This window comes from Panthera tigris, chromosome D4, assembly GCF_018350195.1.
Source record: "Panthera tigris isolate Pti1 chromosome D4, P.tigris_Pti1_mat1.1, whole genome shotgun sequence".
NCBI classification, from domain to species: domain Eukaryota; kingdom Metazoa; phylum Chordata; class Mammalia; order Carnivora; family Felidae; genus Panthera; species Panthera tigris.
This window is the reverse complement of record NC_056672.1, coordinates 56,622,501-56,648,842: the sequence shown is the minus strand read 5'-3', so window position 1 is coordinate 56,648,842 and position 26,342 is coordinate 56,622,501. Positions and strand designations below refer to the sequence as shown.

The following is a 26,342-nucleotide window of genomic DNA, read 5'->3' as shown; positions in this document are numbered from 1 at the left end:
AATGTGATTTTTGTAAGTAGGATTAAGAATTATTAAAATACTGGGGCGCCTGGGTGGCTCAGTCAGTTGAGCATCCGATTACGGCTCAGGTCATGATCTCATGGTTTGTGAGTTCGAGCCCCGCGTCGGGCTCTGTGCTGACAGCTGTGACAGCTCGGAGCCTGGAACCTGTTCTGGATTCTGTCTCCCTTTCTCTCTGACCTTCCCTTGCTCACACTCTGTCTCTGTCTCTCTCAAAAATAAATAAACATTAAAAAAAATAAAAATTTAAAAAAGAATTATTAAAATAGTCTGGCACCAGGGTGGCTCAGTCGGTTTAGTGTCAGACTTGGGCTCAGGTCATTATCTCGTGGTTCCTGAGTTCCGGCCCCATGTGGGGGTGCTGACAACTCAGAGCCTGGAGCCTGCTTCGGATTCTGTGTCTCCCTCTCTCTCTGCCCCTCCCCCTCTTGTGCTCTGTCTCTCTCCCAAAAATAGATAAAACATTAAAAACAAACAAACAAACAAACAAACAAAAGGATTAGGGGAGCCTGGGTGGCTCAGTCAGTTAATCGTCTGACTTCAGCTCAAGTCACGATCTCACGGTTGGTGGATTCGAGCCCTGCATCAGGCTCTCTATGCTGAAAGCTCAGAGCCTGGAACCTGCTTCGGATTCTGTGTCTCCCTCTCTCTCTGCCCTTCCCCAACTTGTGTGAGAGCACACGTGCATGCACACTCTCTCTCAAAAATAAACATTAAAAAAACATTTTTTAAAAAAGGATTATTAAAATAGTCTGTTGTTTATGCCTAAAATTCTTTACTCAGACTTTTTTTTTTTTAAGTGTTTATATATTTTTGAGAGAGAGACAGAGAGACAGAGAGACAGAGTGCAAGGGCAGAGGCAGAGAGAGAGGGAGACACAGAATCTGAAGCAGGCTCCAGGTTCTGAGCTGTAAGCACAGAGCCTGATGCGGGGTTCAAACCCACGAACTGTGGGATCATGACCTGAGCCGAAGTTGGATGCTTACCAATGAGCCACCCAGGTGCCCCTTTACTCAGACTTCTAAAGAAACTTGTCCAGTGGCCTTGATTAAAGTCTTCCATACTTTATTTCCATAAAGTAAAATGGATGAACTCTACTTCCCTTTCCTATTATTTATTAAATTGATGTCCCCTTGATGTCCCCTTTTCTTCCTCTACAATTGTAAATGTGAATGTCTGTTCCTTAGGATGACCAAAGGAGATTGGAGATGTTCCTTCAATTATCTCTGAGCTATCTACTTGATGAGGTAATGGAAGCCACTAGGAGATGAAGTCTATGACCAAAAAAAAACTCTTCAGGGGAATGGTCTCATCAACAGAAATGTTACAGTGGTATGTAACAGGGAATGTCCCAAAGATGAACTCGCCCATCTGTAACTGAGTTGCTCTCAGGACATGGCTAAAGTAGACATGTCTACTTTGGATAAAGTAGACAAAGTCCAACTCTAGGATCTGGGTCAGGGCCATATTAATGCATTTTTATACCTGAAGAAAGGCCAGCCCAACCTGTTCTCAATCATCTCAATTCCCATACCCAGAAAGTTAATTCGTTCCTAGAGACAGTACCTAGAGCAGAGAAAGTGGCAGTGATTCATGATTAGAAAGAAGAGCAGTATCTGCAAATTACTCCTGGGAGGCATATACTGAATTTAAGGGAGTCAGTTCTATTGAAGATAGAGGTTCGAGGGGCACCTGGGTGGCTCAGTCAATTAAGATCCAACTATCGTTTTCGGCTCAGGTCATGATCGTGTGGTTCATGCTGACATCACAGAGCCTGCTTGGGATTTTCTCTCTCCCTCTCTCTCTCTGCCCTTCCCCTGCTCACACTCTCTCAAAATAAATAAACTTAAAAAAAAAAAAAAAAAAAAAGACAGAGGTTCTAGGTGATGATCTACCAGATCTATCCCAGCCCATTTGGATACTTCTATCCCAAGTCAGGGGCCTTCCTTTCACTTCTGGTATCCTGCTGGGAAGTTTCCATGCAAAAGGACAAAGAATTTCCTTGCCACAGAGTCAAACTTTTAACTAAAGGGCTTATTTTACCTTTGGCCAAATGAAGATAAATCATTATTGTTTTCTAATGATATTTTCCCTATGGTTCCTCCCAATTACCTGGTATTTTCAGACTAATTACTGATCCTTCATCCCATGGCAGCAGGACAGGCACCATGTCACTGTTCTGAATAGTCCCTAACAAATCTGTGTACACACACACACACACACACACACCAAGACCAGCCCCTTTGGACAGTTTTGTGTGGGAGGTCATGGCAATATTCCTAAATTGCACTGTATATGGTGATTTCTCTTAGGGGAAATAGTATCTTTTCCATGTGGACCCTGCACAATGCTCCAGAATAAAGAACTACAGCAAATGATAGCCCTGAATTCCTGTGACACTTTATTCAAAGCACTTACCAGGCACCAGCCTCAAGGGTACAAAAAGGCAAAGACTGGAAGAAGCTATGCAGGATCCATGTGGAATAGGATATAGAATATATAAATTATCTCAACCTCTGCATTTTGCATGTTACTTAATAACCTCATTGCCACTGGAGAAAGTATCTTAGAAGACTTGAAAAAGCAAAGCAAAGTAGGTCGCTCCCTAGTTAATAAGTGCTGAAGTCCCAAGGAAGCATCCTAGCCTGTTATGTGGCTATAATTAATATATGCCACATGACTACTTGCTGCCTCTTCCTACCCTCCATTCTCTATGCCACTTTACACTAGGCAGAGCAAACCAGAATGCGTAAATACCAGGGCAAAGCCTTTCTTTTAGAACTAAGTTCCTTCTTCCAATAAATGAATTATATTTGGCACTAGAGAGATGGGAAAGAATGAGGAGACCCACACATTATTTGTTACTTAACCCCTAGTTAACATAAAACTCAGGTGCTAGGAAAGACACAGGAAAAATAAAAAGCAGGCTACCATTAATCTACCACTAAGTCACTGCATCATAAATGGTCAATTCTTTAAAATCATTTATGATGCTTTAGTTGAGAACAGGCCTTGTGTTGGTCTTTGGTTCCTTGATGTCATGCAGAGTGACTGGCTGCTGCACATCTGAAAGAGCCTCAGCGCTAGCAGGCACCACCTCCTCTTCTTGTCTTTCTAGCTGGTGAAGTAGCTCAATGAGAACAGGCCCTTTGTCGGTCTCTGGTTCCTTGATGCCATGCAAAGTGACTGGCTGCTGCACATCTGAAAGAGACTCAGAGCTAGCAGGCATCACCTCCTCTTGTGTTTTTGGCTGGTGAAGTAGCTCAGTGACAGTGCAGTGTTCTTCCTTATGACTCCCTGAAGGACAGGTGGAGGTCGAGAGGTTGCTTTTGGAACCCCAGTGTTCTCCAGATGCTGAAATTCCCTGCTGGTTTTCCATTTCTCCAGGCCCTGAAAGCTCTTGAGTACATATACTTGGCTTGGTCTCCAGCTGCTCAGAGGTCCCAGAGGGCTGAGTAGCTGGCTCAGCACTAGCTCCAGCTATTTGAGAAGCCTCTAAAGTTTTGTCAGCCTCACTAGAGTTAAGATCCTGATCGCCGCTGATAACCAAAACTGGAGAAGAGGATTCTGCAGGCATTTGTTCAGGGCCCCCTTTGTTCTCTTTTGGCCATGTGAATGAAAGATCCAGCTTCTTTCCAAACCTTAGTTTTAGATCACCTGCCAGTGTACTCCCTTTCCCCTCACTACCTCCTTCAAATAGATTTGACAACTTCTTAAAACTGCCCATTAAACCAGGCTCTGCTGCTCTACTGCCAGAGGAGGAAGGTGGGGAAAAGAAAGACCTCAGTGGTTTCCCACAGTCAGTGGCAGAGGATGGGAAATGGAGTTTTGGCCAATTGGTCATATTTGGGATCTCAAAAAGAGGTCTTGGCTGCTCTGTTTCTTGGGGGACTGTAGGTAGATCTTTGTGGGTATCAAGTATCTCACAATTTTTTCTGGCACAAAGCACAGGTTCCTCCAGGAGTGGTTGAAAAAGGTATCTTGGGGTTTCTGGTGTGGCACTCTGGCCAACATTTGCCTCACTAAATAGTGGAGTATTGGTTTCTACTGAATTGGCTGCCTGTAGCTCCAAGAAGTCTTGGTTTGTGGAGGTAGATTGCATAGCTGGCTCTGGCTCAAGAGGACTGGGTGGCTGAAATGGAGGAGGAAGCTCTTTGGCCACACAGGTAGGATCTGGATCCAACTGTGATGGTAATGAAATGTGCTCTGCTTCCAATGATGTCTCTGTGTCTGTGCCCTGCAACAACCCCATGTCTCCTTCATCACTCAGAGACAATACTCCTTGTCCAGTATCATCCTCTGAAACAGAAGGTGCAGCCCTAATTGTTTCAGAATCTTGGGATTCTAGAATATTGTCAGGAATATTATTGTTTTCCATTTCAGCTGTTAATTTAGTATCATCTATCAGGATCTCGGAGTCTGACTTTGCACTAACCACAGTCATTCTACACTCACTGAGAGTAGATTCTGAATTGAATGCTGGAGAGGAAGTTTCTCTCCATAAATTTTCTGGAGGTACTAATCCTACAGTATCTCTGCAACTACCATTTTGAGGCCATGCAGTAGCTGGGATCGGCGATTCTTGTTTGTGAGTCTCTGATTTGGGACTTTTAAAAATTCCAAGTAACTCACCTTTGAGGGACTGAGATGATGCACGAGAAGAAAGAGAGAAAAAGGAGTTTTTTGTTGGAGGTTTAGGAGAGGAGAAAAGTCCAGAGAAAGTTTTGGGAGGTTCAATTAAGCACTCAGAGAAAGATTTCACTTTTGTCACAAACCCTGAAAACATTTCTACTGAAGAGCCCAACATTGATTTGTCTTCCTCTTTATCTGTCTCTAGGCTCTGGAGGTGCCCTGTATACCCTTGCTCCACAGAGGGCGAGGCTGCCTCCAGGATCTGTGTTAAGGTGTCATCAGGCGCCTTTTCTAATGGCAAGTTCAAAGGGTCACTCGTAAATCTTTCATTGTGGTGGTAGTTAGTACAACTGTCTAAATTGTTGAGCTTTTTGGTCAAATGGTTATCATGTGAAAAAGACTTGGCCAGGTTGTCACAAGGGAAGACTTCCTGTATGAAAGGCTCTTCTTCATAGGGAGCTACCCCAAGGGTCTCTGGACCAATGAGCAGAGTTTCAGTTTGTACCTGAAATCCTGGTGAATGAGGAACATCGTCTTGCAACTTATTCATCTGGAAATTTGCTAAAGATGTCCCTGGTCCATTACTAGAATCTAGTTTTCCCTGATGGTCCTCTACATTGAGCTCATCTGTAAGGCAAGTAACCTCAGTAGTGTTGCTAATAGAAACACAAGGAACTATTTGCTGTTCATGAGCTACCTCCTGGACTATGCGATCTCTATTGCCACTGGAAACTTCTCTAGTCATTGTGCCACTCATGTCTACAAAAACACTTGGCTTCTTACAGGGCTGAGAAGTCACTGGAGCAACTGTTGAAAGGCTATGTTTTTCCCCAGGAGTCTGCTGCTTTTCGTCCAAAAAGGACAAGCTGAAGAAACTAAAAGGGCTATTATGAGCGGCATCCTTCTTGCTGCTTGAGTTAGTAGTGGAAAAAAAGGAAGGAAGTGTGAATAGCCTTTCTGCTTGAGATTTGGTTCTTGGTAGAGCAGCAGAGGCTCTGTTCTCAGATTTTTCAGATCCAGTCAGGAAAGAAAATATACTCTTTCTGGCTGGCAACTCTGGCTGAGATGGAGATGTTGTGGCAGTTGAAAAACTCCAGTCTTGGTCAGAAGAATGATCCTGTTCGTTTGAATTTCTTCTGCTCAGAATATCAACAGACAGTTTACTACTTCCTGAAACTTCTGTCACTGTAGACACAACGTTAGTTTCTATTGAAGAATCTCTGGAAGACTCTTTGAGACAATTTCTTGAGAACGATGGATTTGGTGATTGCTGGATTAGGTGGTCTCTGGAAGATACCTCTTTTCCAGTCAAATTATTACTCTGTATATCTATAGTTGATGGTTCTTTTAGCCCACTGTCATCAATAGTAATCTGCTTGTTCAGACTCCTAACTCGAACCTTCCTTTTAGAGGCAACTGGCATAGCAGAAAAGTTCCCAACATCCTGGCTATTTAGCTGTGCAGGATTAGGACTTGATTTGACTTCATCCTTATTAACCATAGAGGAAACAGACATATTTTCAGTTGTCTGTATAGAAGATACATTGGTTTTAAATAAGTCCCCAAGGGTACCAAAAAAATTTGAAACACCAGAAGATTCATTCTTTTGCTGAGAAGGTATATTTTTATCTTCATTCTTTTCTAAATTTGGTGATCCTTCTTTATTTGCCTGGGTTTTAAAAAGGTTCAAAAATCCAGATGCCTGTTTTCCATTTGACACCACACTTACTGAAGGGTCTTCTCCCCGGCCAAAGAGTTTCAATGCACTTTTAAATAATGTTCTCTCAGACTCTTTGGAAGACTGGTCATGGAGAAGCTCACAGTTCTTGTGTTCATCCTTACTGAATTGTGATGTAAGAGGAGTGGAAACAGAGTCAACTGTAATGATTTCCTCATTTTCTATATCCGCTTTAGCCTGAGGAGTTATTTGGCTTACCTGGACAACAGATTTTAACAAACTTTGTTTTTTCACATGAATACTTTTATTTAAAGGGAATTCTTGCTTCATATTTTTAAATTCTGGTTGCGGAACATTGGGTACTGTTTTTCTTTCTAAATCCTTTTTGAGAAGACCTTCTTCTTCATTTTGGGAGTTACTCTCTAATTGCTTATTCAAGATTAATGACTGAACACCACCATTTGTGAGCTCTGCTAAGTCTGACTCCTGATTCATTTTCTTTAAAACCAAAGACTCTAAGGATTCATTCTCATCAAAATTCAAAGTCCTTGTAACCAAAGCACCCAAAGCAGAAAATAATGAGGTTCCTTTTTTCAGTGATGACATCTCTCCTGTTTGCTGTAGGCTATTAGTCATATCTTCAAAATGAACCAAAGAGGTAGCTTCTTCAGAAGACTGAATCCAATGGAAACTGGAAGGGTAAATTGATGCATCCTTAGCAAGAAGCTGATACTTACTTCTCTCTATAACAGGATTTTTATTTAAGTCATGATTACCAATAGTTTGGGGCTGATTTCTGAGATCCAATATATATTCAAAGTCTTCAGAACTACACACCACTTCTTCAAAAGATCTAAAATTTCCTTTAAACTTTTGAAGATTATAGCCTGAAAAATCTAATGGTTGATCCTTTTGGCTATAACTTGACTGTTCAAGTACTTGTGAAAATGTTCCTAAATTTAGATACACTGGTCCCTCACTTTTTGGCAAAACTACAGATAAATCAAGAGGGTCATCAATTGGTTCCTCTTCAACATACCAGGATAATTCATCTTCCTTGTCATGTACTTTAAAACTACAGGCTGATATAATGCTGTCATCCAACATAATACTTGATAGATCATTTGTTTGTAAATCACAATTCAAATATTCTTGATAAGAACAATCAGGTATAAATAAATAGGCATACTGCCCAGTAGAATCAGTGAGGAGATAATACATATACTGACCATCATGAAACATATAATATCCATAATCTCCATTCTCTGATGGCCACCACACTCCATTTTCAAGACATGACCACCATTCCTGGTAGTCATAACTGACACTTGAAAAAACAAAGTTTTCATCCATTCTTAATGATTCTTGATCAACTACAGAATATGTAGTCTTCTCATAACCTGAAGAACAACTTAAGTCAATGGGCAATTCTTCTAGTGAATTCGTAGTCTCACTAATTGGAAGATATGAATTTCCATATAATGAGTGAGCTGCCCACATATCACTTCTTAATAAGTTATCTTCATTAAATGCTAACTGGTCCAATGATTCATATGGTAAGTCACGCCAAATGACACTGTTTGGATTTGTTTTCCACTCCAAGATATTTGCAGTTTGATCCTTTTGGCAAAAATTTATTGCTGAGCTTTCTGAGTCAGGCCACAAGAAAACATCAGCTGATGGGAATGTATTTTGATTTAGCATATAATACACTGGCTGAAGTTTTCTGGAATTTTTAGAGAAATCTTTTATATCAGAGTCCCATTCAGAACAGAAAGGATTATTCATCTCTTCAAAAGCCTGATAGTGGTTTGATTTATTAAGAGTGTTAGTATTTAATGTATGTGGGTTTAACTTGTTTGAATTTTCATGTATTTTCTCCTTAAGAACATGGTGTGGTGTCAGCCTCTCAGCCAAAGATTTCTCTAAGAGGCCCTGCTGAGTGCTCGGAGCAAAGTCAAGTATCCTGTCCTCAGAAGAGGGGCAATTCTTTTCACTTAGCTGGTTTTTCCACATAGGAGAGCAATGATCATTATCACCCCAAGCATCAGATAATGGTATGTTTTCTTTAGGTAAAGATATAAAGTTTTTTATTAAGCCAGATGTTTCTTCTTTTTCAACATGGTTCCTCTGATTCTCAGAAGTCACACATGAAGTAACAGGGATCTCATCCACAGATAAATGTTTATTTCCATTCAAACTTTTTATATTGCCTAAAGACATGGACTTTGCCTCATCTGGTTTACAATCAGTCACATTGTTATTGTGTATCAAGTTAAATATTCCAGAGAGTAATCCTGGAGTATTATTCTTATGATGAGAGTCACCACTTTTCAAATTTAATTCTTGTTGATTAGACAAGTTTTCAAGAGAAGAAAACCTGTTAAATAGGCCAGAAAGGAGGCCTCCTTGGATTCTTTTCTTAGAGGCTTTATCTACAAGTCTGTCTTCATTAATTTCATTAACCAAGGTGGATTTTGAAATGGTAGAAGTAAATGTTAATGAGTCTGATACTGTTAAAGATGTCACTTGTGTAAGAGTCTTACTTTCTTCTGAAGAATCTGAAGGAATATATTCTTTGGACACAACTTCAGGGATGGCTAAAGTATCTATCTGACAGTTCTCTGCTGCTGTGTGATCACTTGAATTCAATTTCTCTATATTCCCAAATTTCCCACGATCGTTATTAATAATTGGAACAGAATTAGACTTTATTCTATTAAGTGTGGTATCTTCAGAACAATTTATTTGGTCATTTTTATTAAATGTTTCTGTATCATCAGGTTTCCCTAAATTATTATGAATATTTGGAACTGAACTAGATTTTATTAAATTAAGTTTGGCATTTTCATGGCAGTTTCTTTGGATCTCTTCATCAACAGTTACTGCTGAGTCAGGAAAACTCTGGTCATTGACAGTGGTACGACCATCAGTGAAAGGAAATTTAAAAAGAGGAAAAATGCTTCCTTTCTCTCTTAAATCTTGCTGTTTCTCAGAATGACTAAGAACTCTGAAAAATGGAATATGTAGTTTTCTATTAAAGGGAAAGGAATGTCCATTTTTCTTATGGCCCCTTTCCCATCCATCTTCCTCCAACTGGTGAATTTTCATAGATTCTGACAAAGTTTCCTTTGAACAGGTCTCAGGTGAAGTGAGCAAAAACTGGCTAAAGGATTTTCTGAGTGGCTCAAGAAAATCATCATTACCAGTAACTTTCTCCCCCTCTACTGTCTTTGAAGAAGACTCTCTATTTGCAGTTGTACTGCCAGCTATACAAGGATGTCCTACAGTGTTTTGGGCACATATTTTTGATTGATGTGGTACCAGAGACAAATCTGTACAGGGTTTTCTTTCCAAGAGACTCTCAATATCATCTTTTTTATTTGCAGAACCACCTAAGCTTGAAGGTTCATTGGTCACTTGGGAAGACAACAAATCTTCACTTGTGGGCATTTGGGATGAGCTTGTAGTTTCTCCATCATGCCTATCTAAAGTGATGATTTTATTGTCATTGCCAAGGGTGTCTTTCCTTTGATTTGACTCTGAACCACACCCAACAAAGCTTTCCTTTCTTGTTGGCTTGTTCTGGTCATCTTTTTTGGTTTCATCCTTTTCGGAAAAGACCTTTAATGGATTTAACATGCTGAAAACAGACTTTATAACTGAACTCTGACTCTGTGGAGTGGAGTCCCTTCCAGTAGTCTCTGTTGCATCCTGAAGGCTTAAATTTCCAGTTTTACCACCTGTGTGCTCATTTTCAGAAGTTTTGTCATTTCTGCCAAAATCTTTATTATCAACTGTGTGAGAGAATAATGGAGATCGCATGGAAAGATCCTTCCTCAATACAGACTTGGCTCTGGGTTTAGATCCTGAATTAGTCATCTCTATCTGATTAAGAGTTTCTGTTTTCTCTGGAACTAAATAAACCAGCTTTTCCACAGAGGTTGTTAGATGCTTTGTGCCTGAACCTACCTTTTCTGTAAGTGAACTGAACAAAGAACCAACAGCACATCTCACTCCATTCAGCTCAGGGAAAGAGACAGCCTTGTCCTTGTCATTCTTGACAATGGTTAAAGGTGGTATTTGATCTCCAAGCATTTTCTGTTCTGCATTATTACCAGTACTATTGTGTTTAAGTGATTTTTCAGTTCGTGAAAGGGAACTAAATCCATTAATCTCCTCTTCTTTCTCTGCTAAATATTCTGACACAGTTTCTACCAAACACTGAAGCTCATCCATTGTATCAACATAGTCCTCCTTGGGTTCCTCAAGAGAGGGAGGGGTCATCTCTTCCATGGGGCACCCAGACAGATCTCCAAGTGTGTTTGCATCACAGTTCATCTTTTGTAATGGGAATGCTGGATTTGTTACATTGTATTCTTCAGGAAAGCCTCCAATATGATGGATATTGGATGGATAACTTATTGGTGACAGTAAACCTTCTGGCTTATCAGTGAGAGGAGAACTCAGAAGTTCCTCAGAAGTACTACTAGTAGAATCTTCAAGAATATCTAATGGAGTGAAATTAGTGACATGCTGGTTTAAGCCAGATGATTTTTCACAGTTCTTGTAACCACCAGAAAGATCGTAATCATGATTTTCCAACGTGGTGGTCCAGATGCCACTCTTGACCACAAAGCCGTTTTTATAAGGGTGCAAAATTGGGTAATTTTGTTTCTTCTTTTCAGTGTGGCAAATGTTACAATTTTCAGTGTCAGGATATGTACTTTTGAAGTCAGTCTTAGTTTCTGATCTTTCATTGTACTGTGTTCTTTGACTGTGTTCAAAATCACGGTATAAGGGTTTATTTTTTCTTCTCCTATCTACTGTATCATATTTCTGAGGATAACTGGAGAACACAGATGTTTCATACTTAAGGTCAAAATTAAAGGCAGTAGAGAATTCAGTTTCTTGGCCCTGTGATGGTATCTTTTCCCAATTCTTGTACTTCTGTTGTTCTTGACGGCTGTAAGATTTATCAGTTTTTGAAAGAGTTCTAATTTCTTTTACTTCTGCTTCCTTTATGTTACTGTTTTCTAGAAACGCTTGTGGTATTTCCCCCTCTATCTCCTCATATATACCTTCTTGCTCTTCATAGTCAACATCAGAGAAAGCTGAAATAATCCTAATTTTGTCATTCTTAGCCTGCAAGTCTTGTCTGATATAAAGGGATAAAATTGGAGGAAGAGTAAGACAAAGAAAAAAGACGAAACAGGGAAAAGGAAGAAACAAATCATAAAATTCAGTGCACATTCAATGAGAAAACTAAAATAAAATAGTCAGTTTGACAAAAACCATTCAGACTAAAAACGTATGATAAAGAAATTTACATGTTCTTAAATCAGTATTAAAGCAATTTAGTCAAATAGTTTTTTCCACATCAGAAAAAGAACTGCTATAATAATAACTTTAAAATACTGTACTTCACTTGCTACCATGAGCTTTTTAGGATCCTTTTATTTTCTAAGAAAGATAGAGACAAACAAAATGAACATGTTTCCTCAATATTTAGACTGTATTTACAATGCCCAAGTTTAGAACAAAGTATTCGATGAAAATATATCAAGGGATTTCAAGAAACCTAAATTTGTTGATGAATTTGGGTCTGAAAAGATGTCAAGCTGTTAACTTACTGTAAGTTATTATTTGAGGCAGTGTAGTCAAGAATATGATCAAACATATTTCTTTTAAAAAGAAAAACTATCCACATAATAAAAATAATCTTTGATTGTCAAAAGGCAAACCTTGTTACAGGACCAACAAGAGCATATTATTTAAAGCATTACAATTTATGAAATTTAAAACTATATGCATCGAGGATCACAGTGAAATGACCTTTCCCTATATTGATTATAACACTAGAAGCTATATTCCAACTTAAGTCAATAAATACATAAGACACTTGACCTTTCTTTCAGTTAGATTAGAAACTGCCCACTTCCTGTGTACTCAAGTGGGGGTATATAGAGGACCTGCAGACTAGAAGCCTGTGAGCCCAGTATGTTCTTTTATAGACCTAACATCCAATTGTATTTATTTAGGAATCAGAAAGAAGATCATAGTGGTCTCATAGTCACTAAAAATCTTCAAGGGAGAAACTGAAGAGGTATTAATAATAAACTTCAAGAGATATTCTTTTGCTTTCGATCCCTCTGAACACTAGAGATACTTTGGCTATATATCTAACAAAGTCCAACTCTATTTTCAAATCTCAAATTATGGGCTTTTACATAATTTATGTAAGTTTCCAGTTACTCTGCATTCATTAGGTGAAAGCCCATTTGACTAGGGTACCTGGCTGGCTCAGTAGGTGGAAGGTGCAACTCTTGATCTCATTACTGTGAATTCAAACCCCACATTGGGTATAGAGATTACTTAAAAATATTTTTCAAAAAAGCCCATTTGGTTGAGACAGGAAATCCAATTTAACATTTTTTTTTTTTTTACATGGAGTTTCATTATTCTCCAGTATCCGCAAAAACTCAAACTAAACTAACTCCAGCCTAGAAGTCTTTATACTTCAACTTAAATCAATAGATAGCCATTGCTATAGTGAATGAAGCTATTTATTCTTACACTTCTAATTTACTGGCAGGTACTGAGAACATTTGTTCCCTCAGGATTTTAAATGTTCTTGCTAAAAAACTGTGTAATGTAAGGACTCAGACCATCTACAAGAACTTAGTATTTACAGTAAGAGAGAAGTTTAAAAATCAATGCTGGTGATAAAATTTCTTCAAACTTTTTAAAGGATGAATCATTTCAAAAATTTAAGTTAAAAATGTCTATGATAAAAGCTTACTTAAAAATCATGTTAATTTTTCTCTGCTGGAGAGGAAAAAATATTTATTCTTTAAACTCATTTCTTATACTGATACAATAAAACCAAATTTATATGGGATTAAGTTAAAAACATTTTAGGAAAAAATTTGCAATTTAAAGTATATTACTAATACTCTTCTAAACATTATTATAGCAGTAGCCTAGGAAACAACCAAAATAATAATAGGGTAATAATTAAATAAAATGTAGTCATTTAGGTTGATGCACCATTATTATTGCTGGCCTACACATCTAAAACTTGGAAATATAGAGGGAAAGAAGGTCAAAAGTCATGGATTTTTGCTATTATTTTTTTCTTAAAGTAGGACAATATAAACAACTAAAATCAAATATATAAAATATGCAAATGTTCACTAATAAACCAGCAAGGAGTAGAGACCAACTACAGTAGAATTCCTGGCCTATTTCTTTTTAAAATCAGATTATAAAGAGTAAAAATTCTATGTGATGTTTGATAGGTGAAAAAGTTTCATTTAAAATATTCCCACAGATGATAGTAAACTGAGACAGGATGTTGTATAGCAGGTAGGCAACCATCTGAGGCTTGGGATTAATATTCACCAGTTTGGCAAGATAAGCAAAAAGAAATTATATTATGTTATGGGATGGTGAATTTTAGCAACCAAAATTATGAGCTAAACTGGAATGGTTTTTAAAATATATACAATGGAATACTACTTGGCAATGAGAAAGAATGAAATATGACCTTTTGTAGCAACGTGGATGGAACTGGAGAGTGTTATGCTAAGTGAAATAAGTCATACAGAGAAAGACAGATACCATATGTTTTCACTCTTATGTGGATCCTGAGAAACTTAACAGAAGAACATGGGGGAGGGGAAGGGGAAAAAAAAAAAAAGTTAGGGAGCCAAACCATAAGAGACTCTTAAAAACTGAGAATAAACTGAGGGTTGCTGGGGAGTGGGAGGGAGGTGAGGGTGGGTGATGGGCACTGAGGAGGGCACCTGTTGGAAGGAGCACTGGGTGTTGTATGGAAACCAATTTGACAATAAATTCCGTATTAAAAAAAATAAAAAATAAAAATAAAATATTAACCTCCAACCAATAATTAATTCAGGCAAGGATCATCAATGGATGCTACAATTAACGGGTAAAATGTTGTTGGGGAAACAGAATAAGGACACAATCTAGGGTATCATTCCAGATACTCTAATTACAAAGGGTAACTTTACACTGGAAAATCTGGCATATACCAGATTTCTTAACTCAGAGGTCAAACTAAACATAACCAATAAAAAGGCAAAGTAAAATCATGTGTCTGCTGAGCATCTATTGTAATGTTTTTGCCAAAAATGTTTAACCTGATTCTAAACATGAAGAAACAATCAGCCAAACCAAATTAAGAGCATATTCTCAAAACAACTGGCCTGGACTCTTCAAAAAATGTTAGATTATAGTAGACTATAGAAATAGGAAATCAAATGTAATGTACCATGATCTTTGATTGGATCCTAGATCAAAAATGGAAATATGGAAAATGGAAAAAAGGAAATATACAGAAGATAATTGGGACAACTAGAGAAATTTAAATATGGTCCATATATTAAATAGTATCATTGTATTATTACATTTCTTAAATGTGATCATTATATTGAGGCTATGTAAGAGAAAGTCCTTTCTCTTGGGAACTATATGCTCAAGTACTTCCTGGTAAAGTAACATGGTATCTGCAATTAATTTCAAATAGTTCAGAAAAACAAATGCATGCACATATGAATATACATTAGAATGAAATAAAAAGTAAATGTAGCATAATGTTAACACAATTGATGAATCTAGATAACACAAATATGGATGTTGACTGTATTTGTCCAAATGTTGTTAGCATTTTTTTTAAGTTGGGGGAAGGAGGGGGAGCATATACATATATATTTGTTTTTATACTCAAAAATATATGATAATAGTCTATGGAAGGGTACATAAGAAACAAACAAGGGTGGTGTGAGAACTAGAAGACAGGAAGGGGATGGGGTAGAGAAGGACAGGTGCAAGTGGGAGATTCTTCATTATATGCGTTATTGTACCTTAACATTTTTTAACCATGTTTTGTGTATTTAAAATTTTTCTAAAGTTCCAGCAAAAGTACTGAATCTGCTATGAAGAGATCATCTAAAGTTCCAGGGAAATATTTAGGTAGGAAGGATTATCCAAACATTTAACATCTGTGATTTTCTTTTTTTAATCTTGGTGAAAAGTATATCAGAATCACTGGGCTGGGCACAGGCATGGGCTGGTTTTCAATCATCCACCCTAAGTGAGCATGCTCCCACCAGGTGAGAGTCACTGATCATAAAGAGAAATATTTATAACAGAAATGTCTAAATGGGGATGTATAAAAGAGAAAAAAAAAGACTGATAATCTGTACAGAATGGCTGGAGCTTGGCCTTTCAGATTGCTATATTTGCACTACCACCTCAAGTTAAAGCATCAAAATATTGTCAGTTGTATCTTGGAAACTACACATGAGGAAAAGAAAGTGCTTTGTTTCTAATACCCACCTGAGGGCCCTCCGCTCTGGATAATCAAGATCATAACTTTGCATAGAGTCATTGCAAGAATCCCGGGAACTGCCCTGAAGTAGCAGCTGCTGTGGCAATCGCACAGGCACAGGAAACTGGTGCACAGAAGCATTGGGCTGGGAAGTCGTATGGTAAGGAGGTGGGATGCTATTGCTGGTCTCACTGCGATAGTCACTATCTCGGTCATCAACGGCACTATCAGGATCTTCAAAAGCTGTGAAAGAAGCACAGTCAAAGCATTGCAGCTTTATTTAGTTCTTCAGAATTTTCTTCTGCTTCTATCCTAAGTAGCCACAAGCCTGGACCTTGAGGACAAGAACACATGAGCCAAGTGACTTCAGTGCCATATGGAAAACTGTTTCAATTAATACTCACAAGTTTCTTTCCTTATGAGACAAGACACTTGTTTTCATTTTAGTGCTCATTCTCAAGAGGAGTTCCAAGTTGCATTTTCCCAGTGCAGAATTCTCTGGAATTCTGACTCTGTAGCTATCATAACTCTAGTTAAAAATTTGTTTCTAAATGTCATAGATTCTAGTATTTTACTGTTATAAAAATGGGCAAAAGAGAAATTCTCATTTGAAGTTGGCTTGCTGCTTTCAGACTTTAAAAACAGATGGCTAAACCCAATAAGCAGGTCCAACTTCAGAAGCTGGTCAGGTAATGAGGAAAGTCAAAGCCAAGGTTCAGCAATCAAACCAAAAGCTTGACTAAGAATAGCAGCAGTTTGTTTTTTTTTTTTTAAGTACTATGCCAACTTTTAAATTTTTTTTAAGTAAGCTCTACACCCATTGTGGAGCTTGAACTCATGACCCCCAATCAAGAGTCACATGCTTTACTGACTGAGTCAGCCAGGCACTCCAGAACAGTCTCACTGTCTTGCTGCAACAACAGGTTTTTCTAACAACTCCTATCAAGCACCTACATCCTGGGGCTCAGAATTTCCATCTGAAGCCTGGGCTAAAGAGGAAAACATAAGCACTGGCAATGGAATCTTGCTGACAATGCAGCCAAGTTTATCTAACAACAGTGTCTATAATTTCATAAAATTATTTCTGCTTTTCAGGCCAGCACCTGACAAGCTAGTTTTATTCTTGATGTTAGCTAAAATGACCGCAGTTACAAATCCTGCTCCAAGCATGATCCCATATGTCCTGTCTTGCCAATTTCCTATTTGGCACAGTGAGGAAAAGGAATTATTTATCATCCTAAAATGGAGATGGACTCCTCATATTAGTAATTAAAAAAAAAATCTTGGTAGTTACGTGGGCAGTGAAAACCTTCTGAAGACCATAAGATTGGGCTTTCACAATCGCTCATGTAGGAGATAAAAACCTGCATCCATGCAGTGGAAATGGAAAAGAGTTAAGGAACTGGAAAAAAAAATCCAGAGTGAAGTGATAAAACCAGGGGACAAATAGAAGGTAACAGGGAAATCACACCTTGGCTTGCACACTAGGACTACATGGTAGATAGTAATTCCACTAAAAGAGACAAGAGAGCTAAAACATGTGGGTTTTACAACCAATGAAGAAAATTTGAACACTGGATTCCAGACATTTGTGGGTACAGCTCAGAGTAGGGGTAGAAGATCTCATGAGCTTTTCCCCTTTTGAATTTAAGGCAACATATGAGCATAAGAAAAGGAGAGTAATCATTACCTCAGGAGAAAAAAATCAACATGAAAAAGAGGCTAACTTCAAAAATGGCCAGGAAGGGTACTAGTCAAACCATAGGGGATACAAAGCATTCTGCTCAGAAAGCATTCTGATCACACATTAGAAAAAAGAGACTTTTAGGGGTATTGGTTTCAGATCTTGATACATTTGTTGTTCTGAACACTAGAGAGAAAGGATCAAGGGACAAAAACCAGTATGTCTTTCAGACTTCGTACTTTCTGAACCTACAGATGGATTTTTCATGCATACAGATGGGAGGACAGGGGCAAAAAAGCAGACAAAGCCGAAAAGCCTACTTAAACTCCAGTAGGAAAAGTATCAACACAGAGAACCAAAGAGGGAGCAGTGATAGACAATCTTACTGATTATGGGGCCAGAATTAGGAGCCCATGATACAGAGTTAGAAACTACTTAGTTTTTCACTGCATCTGATCTATTACTCCTAAATAATGCTCTGCTTTTTTATTTTGCTAGGCTAACAGGAAGAATACTCTAAAACTTTCCTAAAGGCTGACATTTCTATACTGAAGAAATAAAGGCGGGGCACCTGGGCGGCTCAGTTGGTTGAACATCCGCCTCTTGATTTTGGCTCAGGTCAAGATCTCAGTTTGTGAGATCAAGCCCCGAGCTGAGCTCTGCTTTGATGGTGCAGAGCCTGTTTAGGATTCTCTCCCTCTGTCTCTGCCCCTCCCCTGCTTGTGCGCTCGCTCTCTCTCTCTCTCTCTCTCTCAAAATAAATAAACTCAAAAAAATAAAGGGCAAATATTAAGAAACAAAATGTTTCTAGAAAGAAGAGGTTAGAAGTAGAAGAGAATATGAAAAGTAGGAGGGGACAGGAGAAAGGAAATACAAAAAAGTGAGGAGAGACAACAGAGAGAAATAGAAAAAAAGGTAGATGAGAGCAAAGACTAGCTTTTCTCCCTGGACACCATCCTCAATCTCCCTAGAAAGTAAACCTCCTGGCACCACCAAGGCTGATTAGAAACTAAAAAGGAAAATTAAGGAAAAAGCTTGAATAAAAGAATTGTGCTTTCAGTGTGGCAGTGGTGATCTCTTACTGGCTCTACTCTCTCCTCCACAACACCACTGAAGCTAAAACAGAAAACTCTTGGTTTCACTGAGAAAGAGAACCTATATGCAGGTTTGGTTACTCAGCTTAAGGAGGACTTGTGAGCTCGTATGAAGGCAAAAACAGAAAAGGCTGGGAAAATTAATTCATTCAAGTATTTATTGAGTGCCTATAAGTACAATGGTAAACAACACAGAAGATTCAGAGTGTAGAGTCAGCCTAATAGGAGACAGAAAATATTGATACAAATACAAGAAACTAACAATCTTGAAAACAGTACAAACCCAATGCTGTATCAGTTGAAGGTAAGGTCACTTCCTGTTAGTGTGAGCAGGGAAAAGTTTTATGGAGGAGAGGATTGTGAAAGACTGGCAGGTTTTCAACAGGTTAAGTTTGGAGGGAAATACCTCCTAGAATCTGGATAAAAATAATGCCATGTGTAAAGGCCCAATAGTGAGAAAGCCTATATATAATTTTGAAAAACACTTGGTAGTTCATTTGGCAGGTACATAAAAGGACATGGAAAGAAATGATAGAAAATGAACCTGGGGAAAGTAATCTAAGCTGGGTCAAAAATGGGCCTCTGGTACAGAGTAGGCACTCAAACAGTACTGAATGAAATACTGAACAATGAGGCTTTCTGGTATGTGGTGTTCCTGGATTGAATCCCTGTCTTTAAACCCAGAGTACAGATAGAACTTTATCAGCTTGAGAAAAAAGGAGAGAGAAATCAAACGATTTTTTTTTAAGGCTTACTTTTTTCTACTTGAAAACCTTAAGTTAGCTCTCTCAGGCTACCTTTGAGCAGCATTTCTGTAATGGAAATACTCAGGATTCAAATGACAGAAAGTACATATTCATGAGAAATCCCAGGGAGAACAAAATTTGGCCCCTCTTAGCACCTACTGGATATCTAAGCACTGGTACTCAACCAAACCCCCTGTAAGATGGATAACACAGCCAGTAATGTTAGCCAGAGGCTGTGTATCTTGCTGGAAAGAACTGACTGCCCACTCTCAAAGCTCTAGAATGAAGCTGGCTTCCAGCCTAGCTGGGCTGCTTCAAGGAGAGTCAAACCAGGTCCTCAGTCTCTTGTTCACAAAAATAAACTTCCAGAATGAACTTTCTTCTAGTCACTGCACTCCTTAGCCAAGAGATCAAAGGAGAGGGTTTCCTATACTAGGAGCTGATGGTATTACTTACCTCTGGGAAGGAAAAATCAAGAGATACTGCTAAGATTATAACTGGGACTTTGGTTTGAAATTTCTCTCTCTCTCCCTCCTTCCCTCCCTTCAAAAACCCCAGCCTGAAAGGATATGCCATTCCATTGCAAGTAATGGTCTCTTGAGATTTAAGTAGGAGAGAAGGGGGGGATGGAATTATATATGCTTATATGCATGAATATCCTGCTTCATAGTTCAGAGGGAGTGTGTTAAAGGCTAAAATAAAAAAAAAAATTTTAAGGATAAAATCAAGAAAATTAATAAGGAATTCAATTTCTTACGTACTCTGCTGCTCTCCCCAGCCCAAATAGGTCCAGTGACCTAAGAAAACCGCAAATGGTAGCAAAAAAGAAGAGTGACAGAGACAATTTTAGGAATAATTCAAAGATCATTTCCCCAACCCATCAATCATTATACACCTTACCTTGCTTGAGCCTGCCCTACTTGTGTTCCATTAATTTCACATAACATGTAGACAGGCTTCTGCCTTCTATCAAGCATGAGACAAATCTACAAAGTACCCTTGCTCTCTATAATTTACCATACAGAATAACAAAAAACAGCTTCTACATTCTTCGTTTAAAAAAGTTTTATTTATTTAAATAATCTCTACACCCAACATGGAGATCAAACTCATGACTCTGGGATCAAGAGTCACATGCTCCTCTGACTGAGCCAGCCAGGCATCCCTGCTTCTACACTATTTTAAACCTCCTTCTGGCCTAGGTCTCAGAACATCATCATTTAGGAGCATATATAACCTTCCTTATTCAAAATGACAAAAATTCAACCTGTCTCTAAGAAATCCTTCCTTGTCTTGATGTTTGCCAAATCTGAGACCACCACAGTATATCCCTGAGAATCTCAGACCTAACACAGTGGAAGAGAGTGATTCCCTTGTCTGGGAGCAATGATGTCTAATTTTGATGCTCTTTAAAAGGCCAAAGAATGGCATTAACCTCTAATCTTCCAAAATGTAATAAAACACTGTAGCCCTTTGGGTGCTCAGAGAGAGCCACTTTTTTTCTCAACTGCCTATGGAATTTAATAAAATCCATTAAAACACAAGAGCTTTGAATGACAAGAGAAAACTGAACATTTTCTATTCATTTTTCAGAATAAAAAAAATTCAATGTTAATTACATTTAAATCCTATTTCACACTCAAAATTGAATTTGAGGCAACTAATGTGATGCATGTGTGTGCATGAGCACACAATCACTAAAAATAGGCCTTTATCCCAAGAAACAAGGAGTAATTTAGCTTCATAATTAAGAATATGAGTACTCAGGCCAAAACTAAGTTCTTTTAAGCTCTGCCACTACTGGCTATATGGCCTTGAAGAAGTTATTACAGACATTTCCTCCAGGTAATATGAGAATAGTATAAGTCTTGTTGGTTACTGAAAGATTATAAGAGAAAATCCACGTAAAGTACCTAGCACAGGTCCCTGGAACAGGGCAAGCAATGGGCATTTCTTGTTGTTTTGTCATGTTGCCAAGTTTTTGCTTGCCTTATAAGTTCCTAATAAAAGCAGGAGGGTCCACACACTGACAACCCTAATATCTGCTGAGGGACTGTCAACGTCTGGGTTAGAAAGTCCTCAGAGTTCTAAAGGTGCAGTTCCCTTGAAAATTTGCGGTTAAGACTCAAAATTCTGGAAGCACTGAATGACGTCAAAACAGGATGGTTTCATTACCTGAGCCAACTCGCAATCCTGGGCATATGGGACTACTACTAATCAGTCACAGTCTACTTAATTTAACTATACACTGAGAGTCAGTTTTCTTCCTATACTTACTTTCTTCCCACTACCTCCATCTCTTCTTTTCACCCCTCAAAAAGGATACGTTGGTTTACTGTGACATTTTTTGTTTTAATAATTTACTTACACTCTAAACACAGGGAAAGAAGGGGTCTAAAAGAAAATTCTTCCACGCTGTACCACTGTTGCCATAACAACTGTGAATAATTACCTTGCTTCTTTAAAAAAAAAAAAAATTTGAAAAATCATCACAGAACTTCAGAACATGCCTATCACCCTAGATTGCTCCAAGCAAGTGACAATGCTATTTCTCCTGAAACTCTGGACCCAAAGAAGCCTCTCATTGAAGGACACTGCCTCATCCTTGAATGTACCACAGCACTGCATAGCAGTTTCCTGGACACAGTAGGTACTCAATAAATGTCTATTATATGACTAAACCAAATGAATGATTTGATGCCATCTACAAGGTCCAACCCTAAGCCATGAAAATAAGTTATGCTCTCTGACCAACTAGTTCCCTATTGTCACTTGAGAGTGGTACCATTATAAGAGAAACAACACCAGTTTAAGTGGGCAAGTTTCCTTCCCCACTCCAAAAATGCACTAAAACATCTCACTAGCCAGTAGAACAATACTGAGGATTGTTAGGTTTTGCTAGGCATAAGTACCAATAAAGGGGGTAAGGGATTATTCCAGGAAATGGAAATTATACATGCAAAAGTATATTCGGTGAACCTGAAAACAGTTCTAGCATATCTGAATGGGAGGCTACAGGGTTATAAAAGAACCTAATCAAAGGAGGTCCCAGGTAATATTTAGAAATTTAATAATGTTAGGAAATTGGAATTATCTGGAGGTTAATGCAGAGCTGTCACAGCCTTTTTCTTTTTTCAATTCCAGTACAGTTAACATTCAGTGTTATATTGGTTTCAGGGGTACAATATAGTGATTCAACAATTCTATACATTACTCAGTGCTCATCATGGTAAGTATACTCTTAATCCTCTTCACCTATTTCTCCTGCCCCCTCACCCTGTTCCCCTCTGGTAATCTGTTCTCTACGGTTGACAGTCTGTTTTCCAGTTTGTCTCTTTATGTTTCCTTTGTTCATTTGCTTGTTTCTTAAATTCCACATAAGAATGAAATAATATGGTATTAAGCACGGGAGAGACAGAATCAGATTGTCATTTTAGAAAGAGAGTGGTGGTGGTGCAGTATGGCCAAAAGTTTGTAGGGTAGGTGGACTGGAGACTGGTGTCAGGAAGGCTGGTAAGGAAGCTACTATACTGGCCTGATGATGGCTTAAACTAGGAAAGTGGCAGAGGGAGTGGATAGAGTGGGTACATTTGTGACATAAAATATATCGGGTTTAATAAGTATTGAATGTGGGAAGTGAGGAGAGTAAAACCTAAATAATACCGCCCAGCTTTTTAGCTTGAGCTACTGGGTGGGTGTGGCATCATTCATTAAGAAGAGAAATACAAGAGAGGGGCAAGTTGAAGGAGATGATGAATTCAGTGTTAGATTATTGGCTTTGAGGTATTTATGTGCTATCTCAAATGAATATGTCTGGGAGACAGATGGATACATGGTTGTGGAGCTGAGGAAAGATATGTGGAGTTGTAAGTTTTCAGAATACAAACTGCCACGAAAACAGATTTTTCTGCTTTGTTCCTTGCTGTACCCTTAGTGCCTGGCACAAAATAGCAGCTCAATAGGTGTAAATCATGTATAAAAATTAAAATGTCAGTATATAAGAACAATGAGGCAGAATGCAGGATAACGGGGGGGAGGCTGTACAAAGGGGTGAGGGGAACCTACAGAACAGCCACGTTTGAAAAGCAGACAAAGAAGGGAAGGGAAGAAACAAAGAACAAAACAAAGTGTTGGTGACGCTGTGAAGACACTGGCATTCTCATACATGGTTGGCAAGAATGCAAAGTGGTAGGTCACTTTGGAAAATCTTGGCATTTCTTACTAAGTTATATACATACCATAAAACCCAGCAACCCTCTCATATGTATTCACCCAAGAAAAATAAAAACATGTTCACGTAAAACCCTATACATGAATGTTCACAGTTGCCTAATTCATTTTCACTAATAACTATAAATATCCATTTGATAAATAAACAAATCATGGTATATCCATATAATTGAGTATTATTCAGGAATAAAAAGGCATGAACAGAAACACACAGATGAATCTCTAATGCAGTATGATAACTGAAACAAAAAAACCAAAAGACAAAAAAAGCTACATACTACATTATTCTTATATAATTTTCTGGAAAAGGCAATACAACAAGGGCAGAAAACAAATGAGGTTTTGCATGGGCCAGGAGTGGAAGTGGTTGACTACCAAAGGGGTTTAGAAAACTTTTAGGGTTGATGGAACTGCTTTATATCTTAACTATGGTTATGGTTATAAGACTGTATGTGCTTGCGTTTTGACAAACATAGTACTGGACACTATGAGGGAGATTTTTACTCTATGTAAATTATACCTTAATAAAACTGACTTTAAAAAAACAAAAAGGAAGAGTCCATGAAGGAGGGTGTGAAGAAGACAGAGAGGAAGAAAACCAGGGCCATATCATCTCTGAATCAGAAAAAAAAACAAAAACAAAAGCAAGGTTTCAAGAAAGCAGGGATCAATAAGTGTTAAGTGCTACAGGAGAGTCAAAAAAAAAAAAGAAAGAAAGAAAGAAAGAAAGAAAGAAAGAAAGAAAGAAAGAAAGAAAGAAAGAAAGAAACTGAAAAAGGCCTACTGGATTTAGAAATAAAGAAGTTACTAAAAACTTTAATAGAAATGTTAATGAGTGAAAGCTGGAGTATAGACTGTTTAGAAGAAAATGGAAGCACATACAATGGAATAAGGAGACATCAAGAGATTCCACAATTCATACAGTAAAACACTGAATGTGAGCATGGTGGAAGATACTGCTTATCACAGGATGCAAAAAAGGAAGCGAGCAGGGAACAGACAGTGGCCAAATGTGTTACAGAAAAAACTAAGTACACTAAGAGCCTCTTCTAAAACCAGCAACATTCTCAAATTGGGCATTCACACATAACAAATGTGTGCCAAACTGACAATTTTAATGAGCATGCTAATGTTTCCCACCTCCCTAGAGCCTTAAACCTCTTCAGTTCACATACTTAACACGTGAATAACCAATTACCCTGCAGTTCAGTGGCTCCTGATGCTAAGAGTTAGGCAGTCTGAGCCTCTATTGGCAATGACATTGTATTTATAATGTTATGAGCTCTGTGCAGATTAGCATTACCGAGTGTACCTCAAGCCCCAAACCACTGAACTCCTGGCACTTCCAAGCCAGAAACCACAAAACCATTCCAAAAATTCCTCTCTACTTTATCTCCCGTGTCCAGCCTGTTAATAAGCTTAATAGTTAATTCCACTCTGAGGTCTCCTTCTTACTGTCCCTTCTTCATAGTTTCTCAGTCCTTATCGAGGAATCCATTACCTCATGCCTGAATTATTGCAGATTATTGCTGGACTTGTGACCTTCTGATCTGTCCCATTCAATCAACCCAGCAGATGACAACTAGACTAATTTTCCTAAATCCAGTTTCTGATCACATCGTTACTGTTTTGATAATTTGTAACTGCTCACTATCTATAAAAGAGTATATTTATCTTCACGGCTTTTAAAGCCCTCTATGATCTGATACCAAATAAATATCAAATCTCACTGTCCACCATTCCCCCAAAACAAAGTCTTTGTTAACTGGCAAATAGGTATTGTCACAGTTCCTATGCTTGCCACACTTGGGAGATAAAGGAATGAGCCTGATTTCCCCTATTTGTCCCTCAACTTCTGAAGCCAGAATGTCCTTCGTTTCCACTCCTTGCTAATTTAATAGAATGGGTTTTGAGTTTTGGAACCAGATAAACCTAGGTTTAAAGCCATCACTTACTAACTGTGTGATCTTAGGCTGCTTAACTTCTCTGCCCTTCTATTCATCACCTATAAAAAATGAATAGTAATAACACCTCTCAAATTTGCATAAAAATTGAAAATTAAGTATGTAGCATTTAGCTCCATGTGCCAGACAAATGATAATTACTCAGTAAATGTTCCCTCTTCTCCCTTATTTAGTTGGTACCCATTCTTAAGTTCCACTTAAACAATTTTCCTTAAACGATGCTCAATTATTCTAATACAATGTCTCTATTATCAAAACAAAAACCATCTGCCTATTCCTGAAAAAGTTAAATACACATCTACCCATATGATCCAGCCATTCCACTTCTAGATATTTAACCAAGAAAAATTAAAACATATGATCATGAAAATGTTCATGGTTATTATTCACAATAACCAGAAACAACTCAAATGCCTAGCAATAGGTGAATCAATAACAAAATGTAGTATATCCATGATAGAATACTACTTAGTAATAAAAGGAAATGCATTACTGATACACTCAACAAGATGGATGAATTTCAAAAATTTTTTAAATGTTTTATTTTAGAGAAAGAGAGCACGTGCGCTTGCGCACAAGTGGAGGAGGGGCACAGAGAGAGAGAGAGGGAGAGAGAGATTCCCAAACAGGCTCTGCACTGACAGCAGTGAGCCTGATATGGGGCTCGAACTCACGAACAGTGAGATCATGACCCAAGCCAAAGTCAGATGCTCAGTCGCCTGAGTCACCCAGGTGCCCCTATAACACACTTAAAAAAAAAAAAAAAAGAAAAAGAAAAAGAAAAAGAAAGAAAGAAAGAAAGAAAGAAAGAAAGAAAGAAAGAAAGAAAGAAAGAAAGAAAGAAAGAAATTTGAGTCCTGTTATAAAACGCATTACCTAGATCCCACTCCCAGAAATTCTAATTCAAAATGCCGGAAGTGGCTTAAGAATCTGTATTT

The 26,342-nt window shown here is 38.2% G+C and overlaps 1 protein-coding gene across 3 annotated transcripts in view; it reads right to left on the bottom strand.

Moving 5' to 3' along the window:
• UNC13B (unc-13 homolog B) overlaps window positions 1-26,342 on the bottom strand; it is a 240,119-nt gene that overhangs the window by 84,384 nt on the left and 129,393 nt on the right. For 2 of the 3 annotated variants that reach the window (XM_042965020.1, XM_007076519.3), the window contains exon 8: window positions 15,695-15,929. In XM_042965020.1, the coding sequence (XP_042820954.1) occupies window positions 15,695-15,929 (235 nt within the window). Of the gene's footprint in view, window positions 1-3,032; window positions 11,490-15,694; window positions 15,930-26,342 lie in introns of all 3 variants that reach the window. The other variant, XM_042965021.1, reaches the window with a different exon arrangement.